Source organism: Poecilia reticulata, linkage group LG12 (assembly GCF_000633615.1).
Source record: "Poecilia reticulata strain Guanapo linkage group LG12, Guppy_female_1.0+MT, whole genome shotgun sequence".
In the NCBI taxonomy this organism is placed as follows: domain Eukaryota; kingdom Metazoa; phylum Chordata; class Actinopteri; order Cyprinodontiformes; family Poeciliidae; genus Poecilia; species Poecilia reticulata.
Genome location: NC_024342.1, coordinates 516,123 through 535,132, shown reverse-complemented (window position 1 = coordinate 535,132; position 19,010 = coordinate 516,123). Strand labels below are relative to the sequence as shown.

At 40.3% G+C, this 19,010-nt stretch overlaps 1 protein-coding gene across 1 annotated transcript in view; it reads left to right on the top strand.

Annotated features, from left to right (window-relative positions):
* tln1 (talin 1) overlaps nt 1–19,010 on the top strand; it is an 84,353-nt gene that overhangs the window by 33,510 nt on the left and 31,833 nt on the right. Inside the window, exons 14-30 of the mRNA XM_017307714.1 lie at nt 3,245–3,425; nt 4,043–4,156; nt 5,626–5,734; nt 6,540–6,748; nt 6,836–6,934; nt 8,513–8,575; nt 10,275–10,442; nt 11,891–12,185; nt 13,342–13,508; nt 13,597–13,725; nt 13,843–13,956; nt 15,030–15,143; nt 16,737–16,871; nt 16,985–17,113; nt 17,267–17,369; nt 17,546–17,754; nt 17,854–17,973. Coding sequence (XP_017163203.1) covers nt 3,245–3,425; nt 4,043–4,156; nt 5,626–5,734; nt 6,540–6,748; nt 6,836–6,934; nt 8,513–8,575; nt 10,275–10,442; nt 11,891–12,185; nt 13,342–13,508; nt 13,597–13,725; nt 13,843–13,956; nt 15,030–15,143; nt 16,737–16,871; nt 16,985–17,113; nt 17,267–17,369; nt 17,546–17,754; nt 17,854–17,973 — 2,458 coding nt within the window. The remainder of the gene's footprint in view (nt 1–3,244; nt 3,426–4,042; nt 4,157–5,625; nt 5,735–6,539; nt 6,749–6,835; nt 6,935–8,512; nt 8,576–10,274; nt 10,443–11,890; nt 12,186–13,341; nt 13,509–13,596; nt 13,726–13,842; nt 13,957–15,029; nt 15,144–16,736; nt 16,872–16,984; nt 17,114–17,266; nt 17,370–17,545; nt 17,755–17,853; nt 17,974–19,010) is intronic.

Genomic DNA, 19,010 nt, shown 5'->3' with positions numbered 1-19,010 from the left:
CACTGGACCTGGTTATCAATAAGGGTGTGAATATTTCCAATGTCTCTGTAACTGATGTCGCCCTGTCGGATCACTTTGCTGTTTTCTTTGACAGTTCTTTATGCGTTAACCCACTTGTACAAAAAGCTACTATCACAAAACGTACTTTCACAGAAAACACAGCAGAAACATTTAATCAAATCTACTCTTCTCCTCGTCCTTAAAATATAATGACGTAGATAAGTTGGTAGATGATTTTCAGTGCAAACTTTCAGATATCATTGATTACATTGCCCCCATTAAAGTGAAGGTTGTGACTGGTAGGAAGTAATCTCCATGGAGAAATGCACAAGTAGTTCAATCTGCAAGACGGAAATAGCGTAAAACTCAACTTCATGTTTATTATAACATCTATAAAGAAAGACTACGTAACTATCACACAACACTAAAACATGCCAGAGAGGCTTTCTTTGCAGATGTCATAAACAAAAACATTAACAAAGCTCGAGCTTTATTTGCTACTGTTGAAAGGCTCACAAATCATCCGATGACGTTGCCACCTGAACTTCAATCTAATGCCGCCTGCAGCAAGTTTTCCAGTTTCTTTTCAGAGAAAATTCAAAAGATCAGAGAACTAATCTGCACATCTACTCCAAAAACGGTACCAATGCTGTGCCCAAACAAAACAAATGCAGGAAAAATGACCCAATTTCAACTACTWMATTWTAAAACCCTAGAAGAAATTATAAGTCAATTAAGCTCCAGTTCCTGCTGTCTGGATGTCCTACCCACACATTTCTTTAAGAAAGTCCTGCCTGTTGTTGCTAATGATCTGATCCAAATAGTAAACTCATCGCTCTCTTCAGGTGTTTTCCCCCACGCTTTGAAAATAGCAGTTATCAAACCACTGATAAAAAAGAACAATCTGGACAAATCCCTACTGCAGAATTACAGGCCGATCTCCAACCTCCCATTCATCAGCAAAATTATTAAAAAAGCAGTTTTTAAACAATTAAATAACTTCCTAACAATAATGAATCGCTGTGACTCCTTCCAGTCTAGTTTTTGTGCCCACCACAGCACGGAGACGACCCTTGTAAATGTGTTCAATGACATCCATATAAATACAGACTGTGGGAGAACCACAGTGCTGGTTCTGTTGGACCTCAGTGCAGCTTTCGACACTGTTGACCACAACATTTTACTGAATCGACTGGAGAGTTGGGTCGGACTCTCCGGTACAGTGATCCACTGGTTTGAATCTTGCATAAAGAACAGGGATTTCTTTGTTTCAATCGGAAACTTCTCATCAGAGAGGTCAAAGGTCACATGTGGGGTACCCCAAGGTTCAATCCTAGGACCCCTTCTTTTTAATATTTATATGCTCCCACTGGCTCAGGTTATAACAGGAAATRGGATTAGCTACCATAACTACGCGGATGATACACAGCTCTACATCACGATGTCACCAGAGGGTGGATGTCAGTGACTCTGAACCCATCCAATCACTGAATAGATGCTTAGAACAGATACATGTGTGGATGGGCCAAAACTTTCTCCAGCTGAACAGAAACAAAACTGAAGTTATTATCTTTGGACATAAAGAGGAGCGAACCAGAATCAATGCACAGCTTCAGTTATTACAACTAAAAACCAGCGATCAGCCCGAAACCTGGGAGTAGTGATGGACTCTGACCTGAACCTTCAGAGCCACATTAAGACAGTCACAGTCACCTTCTATCATTATCATATCATCTACTCATCCATGCGTTTATCTTTAGCCGCATTGATTACTGCAACAGCGTCTTCACAGGTCTGACTAACAAATCAATTAAACAGCTGCAGSTGATCCAGATGCTGCTGCTCGTGTTCTCACTAAAACCAGGAAGATAGAGCACATAACACCAGTTTTAAAGTCCCTATACTGGCTCCCTGTAGCTCAAAGAATAGACTTTAAAATACTGCTGTTAGTTTATAAATYACTGAACAGTTTAGCACCACAATACATTAAAGATCTGTTATTGCTGTACCAACCGTCTAGACCCCTCAGATCTTCTGGTTCTGGTCTGCTCTGCATCCCCAGAACCAGAACCAAACGAGGAGAAGCAGCATTCAGCTTCTACGCACCACAAATTTGGAACAAACTTCCAGAAAACTGTATAACAGCTGAAACACTGGGTGCCTTTAAATCCCAACTTAAAACCCACCTGTTTAGAGTTGCTTATGGCTAAATAAGGTTTAGAGTGCGGGTTTTGATGTCTTTGATGTTTTTAATGTTTTTATCTTTACTTTTCATCTAGTTATTAACTTCTTTTTATTTCTCTTTCACACTGTCTATGTAAAGCCCCCCCGGAAAACGTCCCAGTTAAACGAATCTATATCTAGGGGTGTGAGAATCCTTGTTAAATGACATCTTAACTAAAACTCTGAGGTGTGAGAATTCTTGTTAAATGACGTTTTAACTAAAACTCTGAGGTGTGAGTCGTTTAACTGAAGTCCTACAAGGGGTGCGGGTTTTAATGTTTTTATCTTTAACTTTTTTTTTTTTAATTCTCTCTTTCTAACTGTTTATTCACTGCCACATGCAGTTTTTATTTCAATTATGTAAAGCACTTTGAAATGCCTTGCTGCTGCAATGTGCTATACAAATAAAATTTGATTAATTGACTCTGGATTGTTCCTCTATAGGTCAAAGATTATAACTTCAGATTCATCTGAAGAAATTTGTGGCACATCCACACATTTCGGCATTTGTTCTCAGCATCTGTTCAGTGCTTTGGAATCACTTGGTGACATTGTATGTTTGGATAGTCCTGCATACATCACATCTCTCGGAGATTCCATTTTAATCCAACTGTTTCATTTTGGTGTGGGAAAAGAAATAACTTTCATTTAATCACTCATCATTCTAATGTGGTAAGAGGTATATCAAAATAGAATTGCTGTAATTATTATCATTCTTTTAGATTAAGTAGAGAAAATTATAAATTTGTGCAAAAAACACTAGCTTTTCAGTGAGCCATTGAGGTTTTCTTCATAAGAGTTGATTATTGATTATTGCCACTTCTGTGAAAACAGAAATGTTTCTGCTTTACATGTGAGATTAAAGCAGAACTTTAAGCTCACATTCACTGCATTATCATACCAGCTTTCACATATTTCCTAACCATCTATTGTGATATTGTACTATCTAAAGTTACTGCTCACTTTGTGGATGCATAAGCTGCTATAATTCTCTGCATATCCTAAACTTGTGTGACTCCAGGTCGACTGTAATGCAGCAGCAGTTCAACAGGATGGGCAAGGCAGAGACAGGCTGTGTTGCCCTGCCAGCCATCATGCGCTCAGGAGCTGGAGGTCCAGAGAGTTTCCAGAAGGGTTCCATGCCCCAGGCCAAACAGCACATTACCAGTGGGCAGATGCACAGGGGACACATGCCTCCTCTGGTAAAAAAAACAAAACAAAAAAACAAAAAACAAGATGACCTGTTACTCATTGGTGGTAGTAGTGTTGTGGCTGGTTGCACTGCAATGGGTGGAGCTAAAATCAGAGATTTTGGGTGCAGTGCCCTCCCACTACATCCCCTGTTTCAGACTACCCTTAGCCTGACTTTAGCCTAGATCTGTGCAGATTTTTCATACATAGCTTCTGGTCTTTTCAACCACAAAAATTATATTTAGCTGAATAAAACTTAGCATATGAAAGGTTTGTGTGAACCCCTGAAGCCAAACACCATGTCCTCTTTATCAGTATCATTTAATCTTACGATCTACACATAGTTCACAAGAACAGAAGAAATATAGGGTCTTTAAGAACAAAATTGCTTCATTTTCGGTTTGAATACATTAGCATCTTGTTCCTGGAATATCATCTGAGCCAAACCTCAGATGATATTCATGCTACAAATTATTGTAGCATGGTTTGCTACAATAATTATGTTACAATAATTATGTACAAATTTGCAGTAGGTGAGACTTCTGAGGACTAAGACATGTACTGGCCAGAAAGAGGTGTCTGAAATGTGTTAATATTGGCTTTACTGAGGTGTATTTTCTTCCTGCAGACATCAGCACAGCAAGCCCTAACTGGAACCATCAACTCCAGCATGCAGGCCGTCCAGGCGGCCCAAGCCTCTCTGGATGATTTTGATACTCTGCCCCCATTAGGAACAGATGCTGTGAGTTTTACATTTTGTCTGCTGGGAAAAGTGATTCCAGGGCATAATCCAAGAGACTGCTTAGCAAACTGTGAAATGATTATTCAGATATCTGATTTTTTTCCATGGGTTTGATTTATTGAATTGTGCGAAAGATCCAGAATATGAGTGCAACAATAGCTATCGTCAGATTTTTTGCATAATTCCCTTTATAAATCATAAATGTTCTTGGTGATCATATAAACCCTGAAATACATTAGCAATAGCAGGTTGCAGATGCAGAAAATATTAAGTTGCTAATATAAATCACTTTGCTTTTCATTCATCAGCACTGACAAACATGAGGACCCATCCTCTGTAGTCCTTTAGAGCAGTGGTCCCCAACCTTTATATTACCGCGGACTGGTCAAAACTTGGAAATTTTTGCTGCGGCCAGGGGGGGTGACCGTCAGACAAGGCTTCCACATGTTGGTGTTCCCACTAAAGCCTGAATATGTCAAATTTGGGTTGTCTTGACCCTTTTATCAAGACACAGGGGTTTTCCCTGTCTGGGAACGAGAATAAAACCTGTTAAATGAACAGAAGAACGGAGGGGAATCCCAAACAGCAGACGTATCGCGCAACTGAGAGTCTGGTGGATATGTGGAAATGTTTATTATTATTTGTAATGATCATTATTATATATTATTATGTTTATTCAATTAAAAATGTTAACTATGAAAAAACATAGTCACAGAGGTTTGGAGAATTGGCCGACAATTTTTAAATCTTGCCGTCTAAACCAGACTTAAGGCTCACAAGCTCTACTCCTCTCCTCTCGACCACTGCCCAAACGCTCTCTGACTCTGGTCCCTATGGTAAAGTTTACATATCCCTTCAAAGTAAGATACAGATGTGCCACAAAAAGGAACATTTTACTTTCGTAAAAATTTTAACTCACGATAATGACTAACGGGAGCCCTGAGCTTGTTTCTCTGCAACGAGACGGTCCCATCTGGGAGTGATGAGAGACAATAACACCTGAAGTGTTGCTTGAGCACAGCGTGCTTGGTCTCTACGTGGCAAAGCAGTTTGAAGCTTCATTGCGTCATTAGCAGCCAGTGGCTGCATGTTACGCAGAGCGGGCTTGTAATGTGGGGCTCACCTACAGGTCCGGGATAAATCCATTCTCCTGTCTCTTCTCTGGGCCTTTTACCCTTCGCAAAGAAACTTTCCAATGACACCTGATCTGTTTCTTACTTTTTCTTACTCATTTTGTTGCTTGTGGGCTCAATGTTGGCGCGCATGTAACCGAGAGAATCCGGTTAAAGGATTTTCAAAATAAAAGATCCTCCAGACTCAAATAATACATAAAACAGAAATATTTAATTATTTCTTGCGCAGCCCGGTACCAATTAGTCCACGGACTGGTACCGGTCCGTGGACCGGGGGTTGAGGACCACTGCTTTAGAGGACATTAACATATGCTGCATTATGTTCCTCTTTTTAAGGCATCCCAAGCCTGGCGCAAAAACAAGATGGATGAGTCCAAGCATGAGATCCATTCCCAGGTGGATGCCATCACAGCAGGCACAGCATCCATGGTCAACCTCACAGCAGGTAGAAAGAATAAAAGATCGGCTTGTTTTCAGAGATGTAGAATTGAATTGTATCTCCCAGAGAGTATAGAGTTGATTAGCTGGATCATGTACAGAATGTAAAAATCACTGCAGGGACCATTAAGCAGTTAAATACTTTTATCACAAAATGATGACAAGATCAGATTGCATTAAATGATAGTAGGATCAATATGGAGTGTATGTCATTGGATGGACTGAACTGACTTTATTGTGTAAAGAGTCGTGAGATGATGTCTTGAGAATTGGTGCTATATAAATAAACTCAATAGAACAGCAATGTGGCTTGCTGATGACTGGTATCAGCAAGTCATCCTTACTGTGTCCAAATGAAGTAAAGAACAGCTATACAGCCAGCTGATCCAACAACATGCAGGCTAGTTTGGTGTAATCATTCTGATTGGTCAGTCATATTCTACTGATAATGCTTTTTGAAAATGTGACTCATAAATGTGTCAGCTGGTTTCTGTAATCAAGCTTTTTCCCACAACTTTTATCAGATGCTTATTTTTTATCCCAGTAGAACGTATGACAAACTCATTCATACTGCACAGTAATCTATGGTATTCACAAAGAAAAAACATTTTATGGTCCTAGTTGTTCTATTCTGTCATATATCATATTCTGTGATAAGTAATGAGATTTACTCACTGTCATTTTGCTGTTTAGAGCCTTATGCATACGGCAATTTCAATTCTTTGTTAATTTCTCATGTGAATTTGTTTCTGATACACGAGAGCAATTATATTTACTTTGGGAATAAATGCAGTTGCTATTTGTGTTCTAAGGTGATCCAGCTGAGACAGACTATACAGCGGTTGGCTGTGCAGTCACCACAATCTCATCCAACCTGACTGAGATGTCAAAGGGTGTGAAACTACTGGCAGCCCTGATGGAGGACGAAGGTGGAAACGGGCAGCAGCTGCTGGGTGCTGCCAAGAATCTGGCCAGTGCTGTTTCTGACATGCTGAAGACAGCTCAGCCGGCAAATACAGAGGTACAGTAGATAGCAGCTTTAGGAGGAGGAGACATGTTATGTTTGTCTTAAGTCATTATAGTTGTTCTTTATGTCTTACTTTTCCAGCCTCGTCAGAACTTGTTGCAAGCAGCAGGAAATGTTGGTCAGGCTAGTGGAGAACTCCTGTCTCACATTGGAGAGACAGACACTGATCCACAGTTCCAGGTTTGTCAGTCCTTACTTTTATTGAAATGTTCTTTGTTTTACAGTCTACAGTCAGAGAAGGTTTAATATGAGCCTGGCTTATCTTTGCAAATACAACTGCTTTAAGTATTCTGGGATGGTTTTTCTGATTGTTTAGGTGTGTTTTATGTGAATTTATTACAATTTCTTCAAATGTGCATTTGTGAGGTCACAAATGTTGACCTCATAAATGCACAGTGTTTTAAGGGGATGTTTAAGGGGACAGCCTGGCAATGGTACACGGTCATGTTGAAACATGAAGGTGACAACCCATTGAACCCTCAGATTGCTTTACAGGAGGTATAAGTTTATTATATAACCAGTAGGTTGCTGGTTAAAACCCTGTCTCTGGCTGACTTTGTCCCATCTATGGGCAAGACACTTCACCCTCCTTTACTGCTGGTGGTTGGCACTGGCAACAACTGACGCGGCTGCATGATAGCTTTGCCTTAGTTACTCTGCCCTGGGGCAGCTGTGTAGCTCACCACCATCAATCTGGAATGAATGAATGACTGACTACTTGTAGTGCACAACGTTTTGGAGTCCTCATATTTAATAAAGCACTATACAAGTACAGACCATTTACCATTCCCCAAAATGTCTTTGTATGTTGTAGCCTTAATAGTTCCATTGACTAGAACAAGGACACAAATAGTTCCTCTCACTAGAATGCCTGCTCATCACAATACCCCCATCATAATCCCCTCCTATCAACCTTTACTCCTGACACATGCAGCCAGACAAATACTGTTAACTTAGCAGCTATCAAACCCAGACTCCAATCCATTGGGCTGCCAGACGGGAATCACGATTTATCCCTCCAGAAAACATGTCTCCAGTTTTCTAGATCCCAGTGCTTGTGTTCCTCATTCCACTGCATTCAACATTTGGCATCATACTTGGGGATTTCAGACTTGGATGCAGCTCTTTGGCCATGGAAGTCCATTCCATGGAGCTTAATTCTTTAAATGATCTGTTAGCCACGCAAAGTCTGGACAAACTTCACAACAGATCATGAAGTTTGGAGGTCTGTAGCTATTGACTCTGCAGAAAGCTGGCAACCTCAATATCTGCTGAAAATGCTCTCATGCCCAATTGCTGTAATACACTGTTATAATACCACAAAAAGGAATATTTTATGACTGAACTTTTTGCATAGGTGGGATATTGTCATCATACCATCGTGGAATTCACTGAGCTCCTAGGAGAGAACTGCTTTCACAATGTTTGTAGAAGCCGTTTGCATGCCTTGGTGACCTATACCTGAGGTCATGGGAACTATTTAAACATGTGAATTCTGTGAGCCAATACTTTTGACAATATACTGAAGTAAGAGTAATATTACTGCAATATATTTTGATTCAAGTAGAAGTATTCATCCAAAAAAATGACTGGAGAGTTGAAAAGCAAGAGTTAAAAGGTATTTAGTGAAAATACTTGTATTTCAGATTTGGAGTGTACATTCAAACATATGTGGTCCTTAATAAAAGCCTTATGGATGTAATACACATTTCTCACCGTATAAAACTTTGTTTCATGTTTAATGAATATATTTGACAGCATCAGCCTAAAGGATCTTTCAGGGGTTCCAGATGGAGAATTCCCTCTAACGTTCGAGTGCTGGTAACTAACGTATCCTCCAGATAAAAGCATGACTCATTTTGCCTAATCAAGCATATTACTATGCTTTATACTGTATATATTACTTTATCTTTAAGATCAATCAACAAATCTTTTGCCTTTATAAGGTAGTAATAATAAAGACTAAAAGCTTCCAGTTTTTAGTAGTACAATTGGTTATTGGCAGCATTATTGATCACAATGACATATTTCCCCCTTGATAAATTTACTCTGTAACAATCAGATCCAGCATCCAACCAGTCCATCATACAGGTATGGCCAGAGGTTTCCATGGTGACAAATTGTGGGTACAGAGTAGAAATAACCTTCATTGTCCCTCAATGGAAAAAATAATTTCAAACAAATAAGCTCTCTTTTTATACCTACACCTGTACGGTATGGAAAGGAAGTTAGCTGATCATTTTGCAGAAATATACTGTCAATGTGGATTGTGTTATAAACTACACTTTAAAGATAATATGCTTTTTTATGAATGAATGGACTGATCACATGAGCTGATCACTTTGTATTCAGTGTAAACTAAACTGTCCACACCAAAACCAAAGTTGTAAAATTTGTAATACACATTTGCCATTGTACTTTTTTTTAAAACAGAAAAGCATTGTTGGGGCAAATAATACAAACATGCTTACACATTTGTGGTTCTTTATAGCACAACAAAGGATAATTTGCAAGCCTCATAGATGAAATGTAGTTGATGAAATCGGGCCTAATTGGTAGCAGGTAAAGTATTAAGCTTTTTAATTTGAAAAAGACCTAAGGAACATTAAAAATATCAATTCAAGTTACATGACAATGAATCCAAGATACCAATGCAATATTGCACCTAAAATTGGAATCCACATGGTTACAATCAGCAACAAATTACTGCACACATGCTGGGATCATAAAACGGCAGTAGCAGTTTCCAAAGCACTCCATCCAGGACTATTTACAGACGTATCCTGACAGTGGACTTCCACAACCATTCATGTTATGTTCTAGCTTATACTTGATTAACAGAGTACCTATAGATTAAAAACGCCTCAAACTCTGCATAGCTGTCACCTGGCATCGCTCTGGATAGAACCCTTCCCAAAAACTTAGATTTGCTGTTTCAAAGGCTTCAACTAAAGAACTGCTCATCACATCCTTGTCTGCTGCTGCTCCTCAGGAGCAGCAGACAAGGAACTTCATATTTAAGACTTCTTTTAGATTTTACACTCTGCTGGAGAGTCTGCAGGCTACTTTTAATCTTTCACTGAACTTGACATGAATAAAATCTATTTGTGCTAATTCCCACAGAAGTGTTAAATTAGGAGAGAAAGACGCAAACTTTGATATGTAATAATATAGGGTGGCACATTCTGTAGACATTAATAGGGCAGTCAATCTTAAATAACTGTAGCCTCATCAAAGTATGTGTTTCTCCTTTCTAATATCTATTTGGATCACTTAGTTTACCTTCCTACTGATTACTTTCCAAACTATTTAGATCAACTATTGGCTCGTTGATTAAACTGTTGATTGATTGAACAACCTTGATTTTACATTTAATTGTGCAAATTTAAAAATATTATCTGTGCAATCTTGGAAGCATTGAACTTTCTTTGTGATTGACATTATTGTGACTAGTGTCTGTCCCTTCTTTACCCACAAGCATGGAGTGGACAGTGGTAATTAGGCTGTTCACTTTTGACAGGATATGTTGATGCAGCTGGCAAAAGCTGTGGCTAATGCTGCAGCAGCTCTGGTGCTCAAAGCTAAGAACGTGGCCCAGAAGACGGAGGACTCGGCCCAGCAGAACCGAGTTATTGCAGCAGCTACACAGTGCGCTCTCTCCACATCTCAGCTGGTCGCCTGCACCAGGGTGAGTACTGGGACCTGCGGTGGTTGGTCAGAAAGATCACAGCTGATACTTTAAGAGCTTTGATGTTCCGGTTAAAGTGGACAACATTTAGGCAGAACATTATGACTAGGGAAATGTACTGTGAATTTTTTTCTTTTTTATTAAGGAAAAAAATTTTCTTGATTTTTCCATATCAAGGAAAACTTCCTTGGTATGGCTGAGATTGGTTTATTTATTACAAAAATATTCATAACCTATGAGCAGTTTCACAATTTACAACATTACAACTGTAAACTTAAGTCTGGACTTTGACTAGACCAATACAATACATGATCATGCTGTGGTCTAACCCAGGAGCATCAGACTCCAGTGCTCATATTCTACAGTGTTCTGTAATGCATATTTGTCATTGTCTAATCTGTTGAGCCTGATCAATGTGTTCCTGGGTCAACACACTTGGAATCAACTGGCTGATTTCCTCCTCAGCATGTCATTAAGTCCTGCAGAATTCTGTTTATACCGTATTTTCCGCACTATAAGGCACCTTAAAAGCCTTCAATTTCCTCAAAAGCAGACAGTGCGCCTTATAATCCGGTGCGCCTTATATATGGACCAATATTGAGCCACAACAGGTCTAGCAACTACGGTAAGCAGCCGCCGACTTCATTTTCGCCCGTACAAGAAGAAGCTTGCGGTGCATGCTGGGATAGTTGTCAGAACGCTGGTTTGTTAATGATGTTTGACTGACCTATCTACCTACCGACCTGATAATCAGGTCGTCTGCAGGTCATTTAGCACCACGTTCTCCACGAACATGCTGTACGCAAACGGAGAAGGGTGACCATCGTCCGGCCACGTCCCGGCCCTGTCGCTTAAGGCTCTCCTCGCCGACCAGAGTCGGACTGTTTTGTTGACATTCTTTATGTCAACAAAGTGGCTTTAGACATTCATCCGGGATGCTTCGACTAGGGTTACCAAGGGACCAGCCCCTATACATTTAAAGCCGGGGGGGTGCGGGGGAAGAGAGACAGAGACTGCGGCGTCAGCGTGTCGGTTGGTCTGTGTTACCCAGAAAGCAGTTGGGCACAATATCGCAACACCAACACCGTGAGTGAAACAATGACTGGGGCAGCCTACTATATAAAGTACTTGGGGACCACTACTTTATTATTACATATCCATATTTGTAGGGTTCGGAACAAATTGCTTCCTGTATAGGTTCAATACGGGACAGGTGGCAACCCTAACTGTAGCGTCTATTCTGTGCGCCTTATATATGAAAAAAGTTTTAAAATAGGCCATTGAAGGTGCGYCTTATAGTGCGGAAAATACGGTAACCTAGATATTTGATTCTTTGTTTATTTGTTTTATATATTTGTACAGCATATTGGTCTGCTGCTATGTTGATTCTAATGTGCTTCAGCTATAAACTGGGATGGTATGGTAAAGATGTATTCTCTTTCCACAAGGTGGTGGCTCCAACCATTAGTTCCCCAGTGTGCCAGGAGCAGCTGATAGAGGCAGGCAAGCTGGTGGCCAAGTCAGTAGAAGGATGTATGGAGGCCTCCCAGATGGCCACCAACGACGAGGGTCTTCTGAAACAGGTTGGCCAGGCGGCCACAGGGGTCACTCAAGCCCTCAATGAGCTGCTGCAGCACATCAAGCAGTACTCCAGTGGAGGCCATCCTATTGGACGGCACGGAGAGGCCACTGACTGCATCCTGGATGTTACTGAGAAGATCTTTAATGCAATGGGAAATGCTGGTGAGTGGAAGTGGCCACCTTAGTGCTGTGGATGAATGGGTGGTAATGATGCAGGTAATCATAAATAACCAAGTATTGTGCCAACTGGGGGGCAGTTTAAAAAAAGAAAAGGGTCAGAATTTTTCATTCAAGTTCAAGTTTTGACTTGTCAGTACTCAGTACTAATTTATGACTAATTCTGATTTCTCTTTGAGAACAGCAATATAATAAAAGGTCATGAGAAAAAAAAATTCAATTACCTTCTGCTGTAAGTGGCCATTAGTTATTTACCTTACAAGCAGAGGAGACATGCTGTGTGTGGGTCAGTTGCAATAAAAGATGGTTTTAATTATACAATAAAGCAAAGAGAGAGCTATTACAGTTATTTTAAATCGTCTTATGTTTAGTGTGGTTACATAGGCTAGCGTTGTTAAAATGCCAGTCCTCATTTCAAAAAGGCTGCAAACATTGATGCGCTCCAGGACACAGAGGTTGAAATGCCAATAGGATAAAATAAAGCAGCTTTAGTGTACTCCATACAGCCTTCCTGTTATCTGGTGAGAGTATTGCTTTCTCTTGCTGCCGGAATGAACTGCAAGTTGTTTAGATATGATATCATAAAAGTAGCTCCCCTGCTTTGAGTCTCCTTCTCTCAGTAACAACCATGAGAGTGTTGTTGTCAAGACAGCCTAGTAGCTGTGGTTCTGGGTCATTCAGCTGCCTAATTCTTGCCGCCAACTGATTTCTCGTTTCAGTTCTTGTAAGACAATAAACCGTTAGCATCATATTTCCTTTTCCTAAACCTTCTGCTCACATGGATGCAAGCATTTATAACGTTTTTTGTTTTTACCAACATTATACAGGAAGAGTACAATATTCATGCTTTTATAGGTTATCAGTTATGACTACTTTAATTTTAAACTACAAGCTGCATTCACCTCTCTCCAAGGAGGTAATTTTGTTGTGGATCATTAAATCTGTTGTTTCTCTCCCGAGCTGCTTCTAGTATGTGCGAAAGAGTAAAAAGCAAGAGTCGGTCAGTAATGAACATTGTTTTAAAGGTTGTAAAAATAAAATCTGTAAAACACACAAAGCTAATAATATTTGATGATATTTCATATCAAGGAACAAAACCTTTTCTTTAAATCACATTCTTTCTTTCTCTCTAACATACCAGGTGAGATGGTTCGCCAGGCTCGTATTCTTGCCCAGGCCACGTCTGATCTTGTCAATGCCATCAAGATGGATGCAGAGGGAGAGTCTGATCTGGAAAACTCCCGCAAGCTTCTCTCTGCAGCCAAACTTCTGGCTGATGCCACTGCTAAAATGGTGGAGGCTGCTAAGGTTAGCCTACTTCAGTATGTCCTGAACTTAATAGAAATGCTTTAATCTGTCTGTAAGTTGGCTGTGAGCTGCTGTGGTGTTTCTGCAGGGTGCAGCTGCCAATCCTGACAGTGAGGAACAGCAGCAGAAACTGCGTGAAGCTGCAGAAGGCCTGCGGATGGCCACCAACGCTGCCGCCCAGAATGCTATCAAGAAGCGGCTCATCAACAATCTGGAGGTAAAATAAAATGGAACATACTTGGCTTATAACTTTTTATATTCAGAATATAGGATTTAGAAAACCAAACACCTTTCATTTGTAGTAGACTGAAGTCTTTAATTTTTTCTCTGGCAGAATGCTGCCAAACAAGCCGCAGCAGCTGCCACTCAGACGATAGCTGCGGCCCAGCATGCTGCCTCATCCAACAAGAATCAGGCTGCACAGCAACAGCTCGTCCAGAGCTGCAAGGTGAGCCCTCGACCTGCTCTGATCTGTTCACACAAACCCACACATACACATGGTGGCATAATTCCGCACAGAACCCGAAAAAGTCACACATTCCATATTTTACTTTTTAAACATTAGTGCGGAAGTGTCTGGGTGTTTTCTACCAGGAGCCAGCTATCTGCTCCAACAAATCCTGCCAAGGAGTACAAATTTTGGTGAAAGCGATGTTTCTGGGAAACGTTTGAGTAACTGTTGCAAAATTGCTACTGTGAACTGTGTTAAAGTATCAATGTTGCTATGATAAAGCGCGTGCAGATGTTATTAGCATTAGATCTATGGCAGTTTTTTGTTGCATCATGTTATGGACAGTCTTAGAGCTGATTGTTTGAATACAGTAAAATAAGGAGATTTTACTGAGGTACAAAAACAACCAAAATAATGATTATGTCAGTGTAGCGTTATCTTAGAACCTATATGTGCTACAGTTGCCCCCCGCCTCAGGACCCATATAAGATTCACTAATTTTGCAAGATTCTTTCATCTTGTCAAGTCAACTGTATTTCTTCAATATGTTTTGACATGACAGCTCCCCACATTACAGTACCTACCTATGTGTCACATGGAAACACTTGGCCTGGTAAAGGTTACTTTAAAACCCAATAAAACTATGAGCCAGGATAGCACTCAGTTGAAGTTTAGTGTTTATCTATACAAAGAAGATTTCTGCAATCCTCTTTCCAGAAAGTAGTCTGGATCTTTTTAAATCCACTGCTATCCACTGCACCAGAAACTGTTTTATTTCTACAAAACTTCTCTTATTAGTAACAAAGCTGAACTTCAGCACTTTTGAACCAGAAATAACAAATTGACTTCCCATCGTTGTTATATTGTGAAGTATAACAATGCCATAAGTATCCATGGTGTAAATTGAGTAGTTTTTAATGGGAGGTTATGCTCTCTGTGTGTGTGTGTGTGTGTGTGTGTGTGTGTGTGTGTGTGTGTGTGTGTGTGTGTGTGTGTGTGTGTGCGTGTGCGTGTGTGTGTGCGTGTGTGTGTGTGTGTGTGTGTGTGTGTGTGTGTGTGTGTGTGATCAGGTGGTGGCAGAGCAGATCCCTCAGCTGGTTCAAGGAGTCCGAGGCAGCCAGTCCCAGCCTGACAGCCCCAGTGCCCAGCTTGCCCTCATTGGTGCTAGTCAGAACTTTCTGCAGGTGACTGATTACCTTCATGAAACTGAACACAGTTTCAGGCATGAAACTGAATTGTGTTTTAAATGTTTTGTATGGTTTTTTTTGTTGTTTTTTTGCCAGTATTTTTAATTATTTACTAAGCAGGAAAACAGATCAGATGCTAGTGCGTCTCTGGTATGATGAATTGCTACTTTAAGCTGCTGCTCTTTTCCCAAGTACTAATCTTCAATCTATGCTGTCCAAACAAGACAAACATAAATGCAGTTAGAGTCAGAATCAACTTTATTTGCCAAGTTGTGCACACAAACGAGTAGTTTGATTTTGGTCCTGTATTTATTGGTGTTTTCAAACTAGAGTTGCTTCGATCAGGTTTCTTGCTGTCGATATACGAGGGCCAATCACTGCAGATCACCAGTACTAATTACATGGATTGGCTGTTAATTTTTGATTTAGGTATAAATGCTGCTGACTATGTGATATGTTAAAAAGGATGACTGAAAAATAGTTATCAGTAATACAATATTTAACAGTTTGAAAACGGTAAGCTCCCAACAGCCTAAATTATACAGAAAGTCAAAACAATCCTAATACACTGCTTATATCAAGTAATGTCAAGTCAAAGGAAACATTCAAAGTCAAATGCAGGTTCCATTCAAATAAACAAACACAAGTGGCTAATTGTTCTGTGCATGTGAAAACCCTCTGCTGCGCAGTGTCAAATTATGACTGACAGTTTTGAGACCCTATTACTGACTCTGATTGGTTGTTTCTGACCAAGCAGCATAATTCTGCAGAACATAGGGAAGAGGTAGAGGATTTTGATTTTTTTTTCACCTCTTTTTTTCTTGTTAAGGCATAGGTAAAAAAAATTTTTTTAACTTGCATGCTGCAGCTTTAAAGAGACATCCGATGTGAGAGTCCACTGTCAAGTGGAGTTTGAACAGCACTGCGTCTGAAATATTACATCTCAGAAGCATGTAGCATTCAGTGGAACCCAGCGTCTTCCTCCTCTGACAAAGGCTGGCCTTCTAGCCTGATGAATTTGATTCTTTTTTTTTTGGTTATTTCAGTTCAGCCTTCTGACTGTCATGCTCGTCTGGGCCAATGTTTGCAATTTTGCGTTGCTTTACCTGCTGTCTGACTTGTCTGGGCTTCTTTTTGTTCCTGCTTTGAGCCTCCAGAACTCACCATATTCCATCGACTGCTTTTTTAAAATAAAATCTCACAAATTCTTTGTGTTGATGCATTGTGATGTACTGCATCCCTGAGGTATTTTTCCATTGCAAGATGCAAACTTCACATCTCTATCAAAGTGCAAAAGTTTCACATGACATTGCCTAGGTCTAGGATTTGCTGCATATATGTTCTATGTGGAAAATGTATAGGTCTGCAGGGGGTGGTTAATTAGGTCTACAATTTCCGATAAATAACTTGTTATATTTTGCTTTACTATTAATCTTCAAAATGTAATAATCGGTGTGTTAGGGACTTCCATTCCAAAAGTTCATCTTGGTTCTAATATCACGCTTGGTGAGCACCTCAGATAATCTGCATAAATCATGTTTGTCTTCCTATCCAAGTTAATTCAGTCTGTCTTTTCCTGTCCTCTTCCAGCCAGGAGCAAAGATGGTAACAGCATGTAAAGCCACTATTCCAACCATCAATGACCAGGCATCGGCCATGCAACTCAGCCAATGCGCTAAGAATCTGGCCAGCTCCCTGGCAGAACTTCGCACTGCCTCACAAAAGGTAAAAGATCATGACCTCCACCTGAATCATTGTCTTCTGCCCCATGTTGATGGATGACAGGAGACATGAAAACAGACAAACATGCTAAATGGTGTATATGTGTAATGTTTCAGGCCCAGGATGCTTGTGGTCAGCTGGAGATAGATAATGCCCTGAACATGGTGAGAGATCTGGAGAAGAACATCCAGGATGCCAAGGCTTCTGCTCAAGCAGGCAAACTCAAACCGCTGCCAGGCGAGACGGTAACAAACACACACTCACACAAGCCAGCTCATTTAGCTTGGACAAACGGACTGAAAATTCTCATAAGATGAAGCTTTATATGAAGCAGTGGATGTAGATCAGAAGATTCTAAATCCTGGGCAGTTGGTCTAACTGTTTGTTTTGTTGTTCAGCTTGAAAAATGTTCCCAGGACCTGGGCACCAGCACCAAGGCTGTCATGTCAGGTATCGCCCAGCTCCTGAGTGAAGCCACTCAAGGAGATGAGAATTACATAGGTGGGTAAAATGAATGCACCTCCCAGAGGAGCACAAAGCACTCCAAACATGCTCTGCAAAAGCTATGCAGTTTGATTTAAACCTCCTAGTTACTTGACTTAATCATGTATTTACACCGATTGTTTAGTGTGACCTTCCATGTTAGCACAGACTCAGGTTTCTCCACCCTCCTCTAGGCATGTCAGCCAGAGATATAGCCCAGACTCTGAAGTCCTTGGCCTCAGCAGCCAGAGGGGTCGCTGCTACCACAGATGACCCAGCAACACGCAGCGCTGTGCTGGACTGTGCTGGTGATGTTATGGACAAATCAGCCAACCTGATTGAGGAAACCAAGAGGGCGATCGCTAAGCCAGGAGATGCAGAGTGTCAACAGAGGCTAGCTCAGGTCAGACACAAAACTTCAGAAAGAAAAACAATATTTCAATACTCCTGGTAAGGCTGATCATCAGAGTAATATATTCTGTTCTTTACGACCTGTGTGTAGGTGGCCAAGGCAGTGTCCCAGGCTCTGAACAGATGTGTTAACTCCCTTCCTGGTCAGAGGGATGTGGACAACGCCATCCGCACAGTGGGCGAGGCCAGCAGATCACTTCTGGCTGATTCTGTTAGTACAGCCTCACCATTACGTAGTAGAGTCAGAGTGAGAAAATCCTTGTGGAAACATGACTCCTGATGATCATTTTTTTACTAGACTTTTTCATAGTGATCATCAACAAAATTTGACAACAGTTATGATTGGGTATTGCATTTCAGTACAAGAGTCATACTGCAACTTAATTTACTAGATTTTTTTACCATTTACAGTAGTGATAGTGAACAAATGAAAGAAATAATCTAAACCACGGGTGCTCAAACTTTTTGAGATTAAGATCTACTTTTTCTCATCAGCTGGCTGGCATCTACCAAATGACAAAGGTATAAAAATAAAAATTTACAAATGAAACTCTATACAAATATGTCAGCTATAGCAGACATATTAAAGTGGTAGAAAACCTAATGCAGTAACTTCCTCATTGAGATTTCTGACACTGGGAGTGAACACAGCCGTGGTTGTTTAGCTAATTGAAACTTCTGCTCTGCTAGTGATATCAGACAGTTGGTCTCTGAATCGCCTTTTTTTCCTTCGTTTTTTGTTCACGGAACCGAAACATATGGAAGCATGTTTCTACCACTCTGGTACAGAAAATAAAATAAATGATCTCATTATAATGAGACAGTTTAACATAACTGTTAAACTATCTAACAAAAACAGAGTGGCAGAAATGGGCTTCTATAGAAACATGCAGAATTGCACAACACCTTGTTGAAACAATAATTATTGTAATTATTATTTTTGTAAGGTTATTGAACACGTTTTGCTGAGTTCTTTTTTTAGTCTTTAATGAAATTCTAGACGTTTTGGGTCTTAGTGAATATTTTGATAAGCGCACCAGAAGAGGCCGTGCTGGTCTCAGCCTCCTGGCAGCATTCAGTTTATCACCTATGCCGAGATCGACTCAAAACCTTCCCGAGATCGACTGGTCGTTCACGATCAACATATTGTGATCTAAATCTTTAGTTTTTTAAATCTTTTTTTTCCCCAAAAAATCTGTTTATTGCTTTTTTGTATTTTAAACAATGTGCAGAGACAGGTAGCCCACA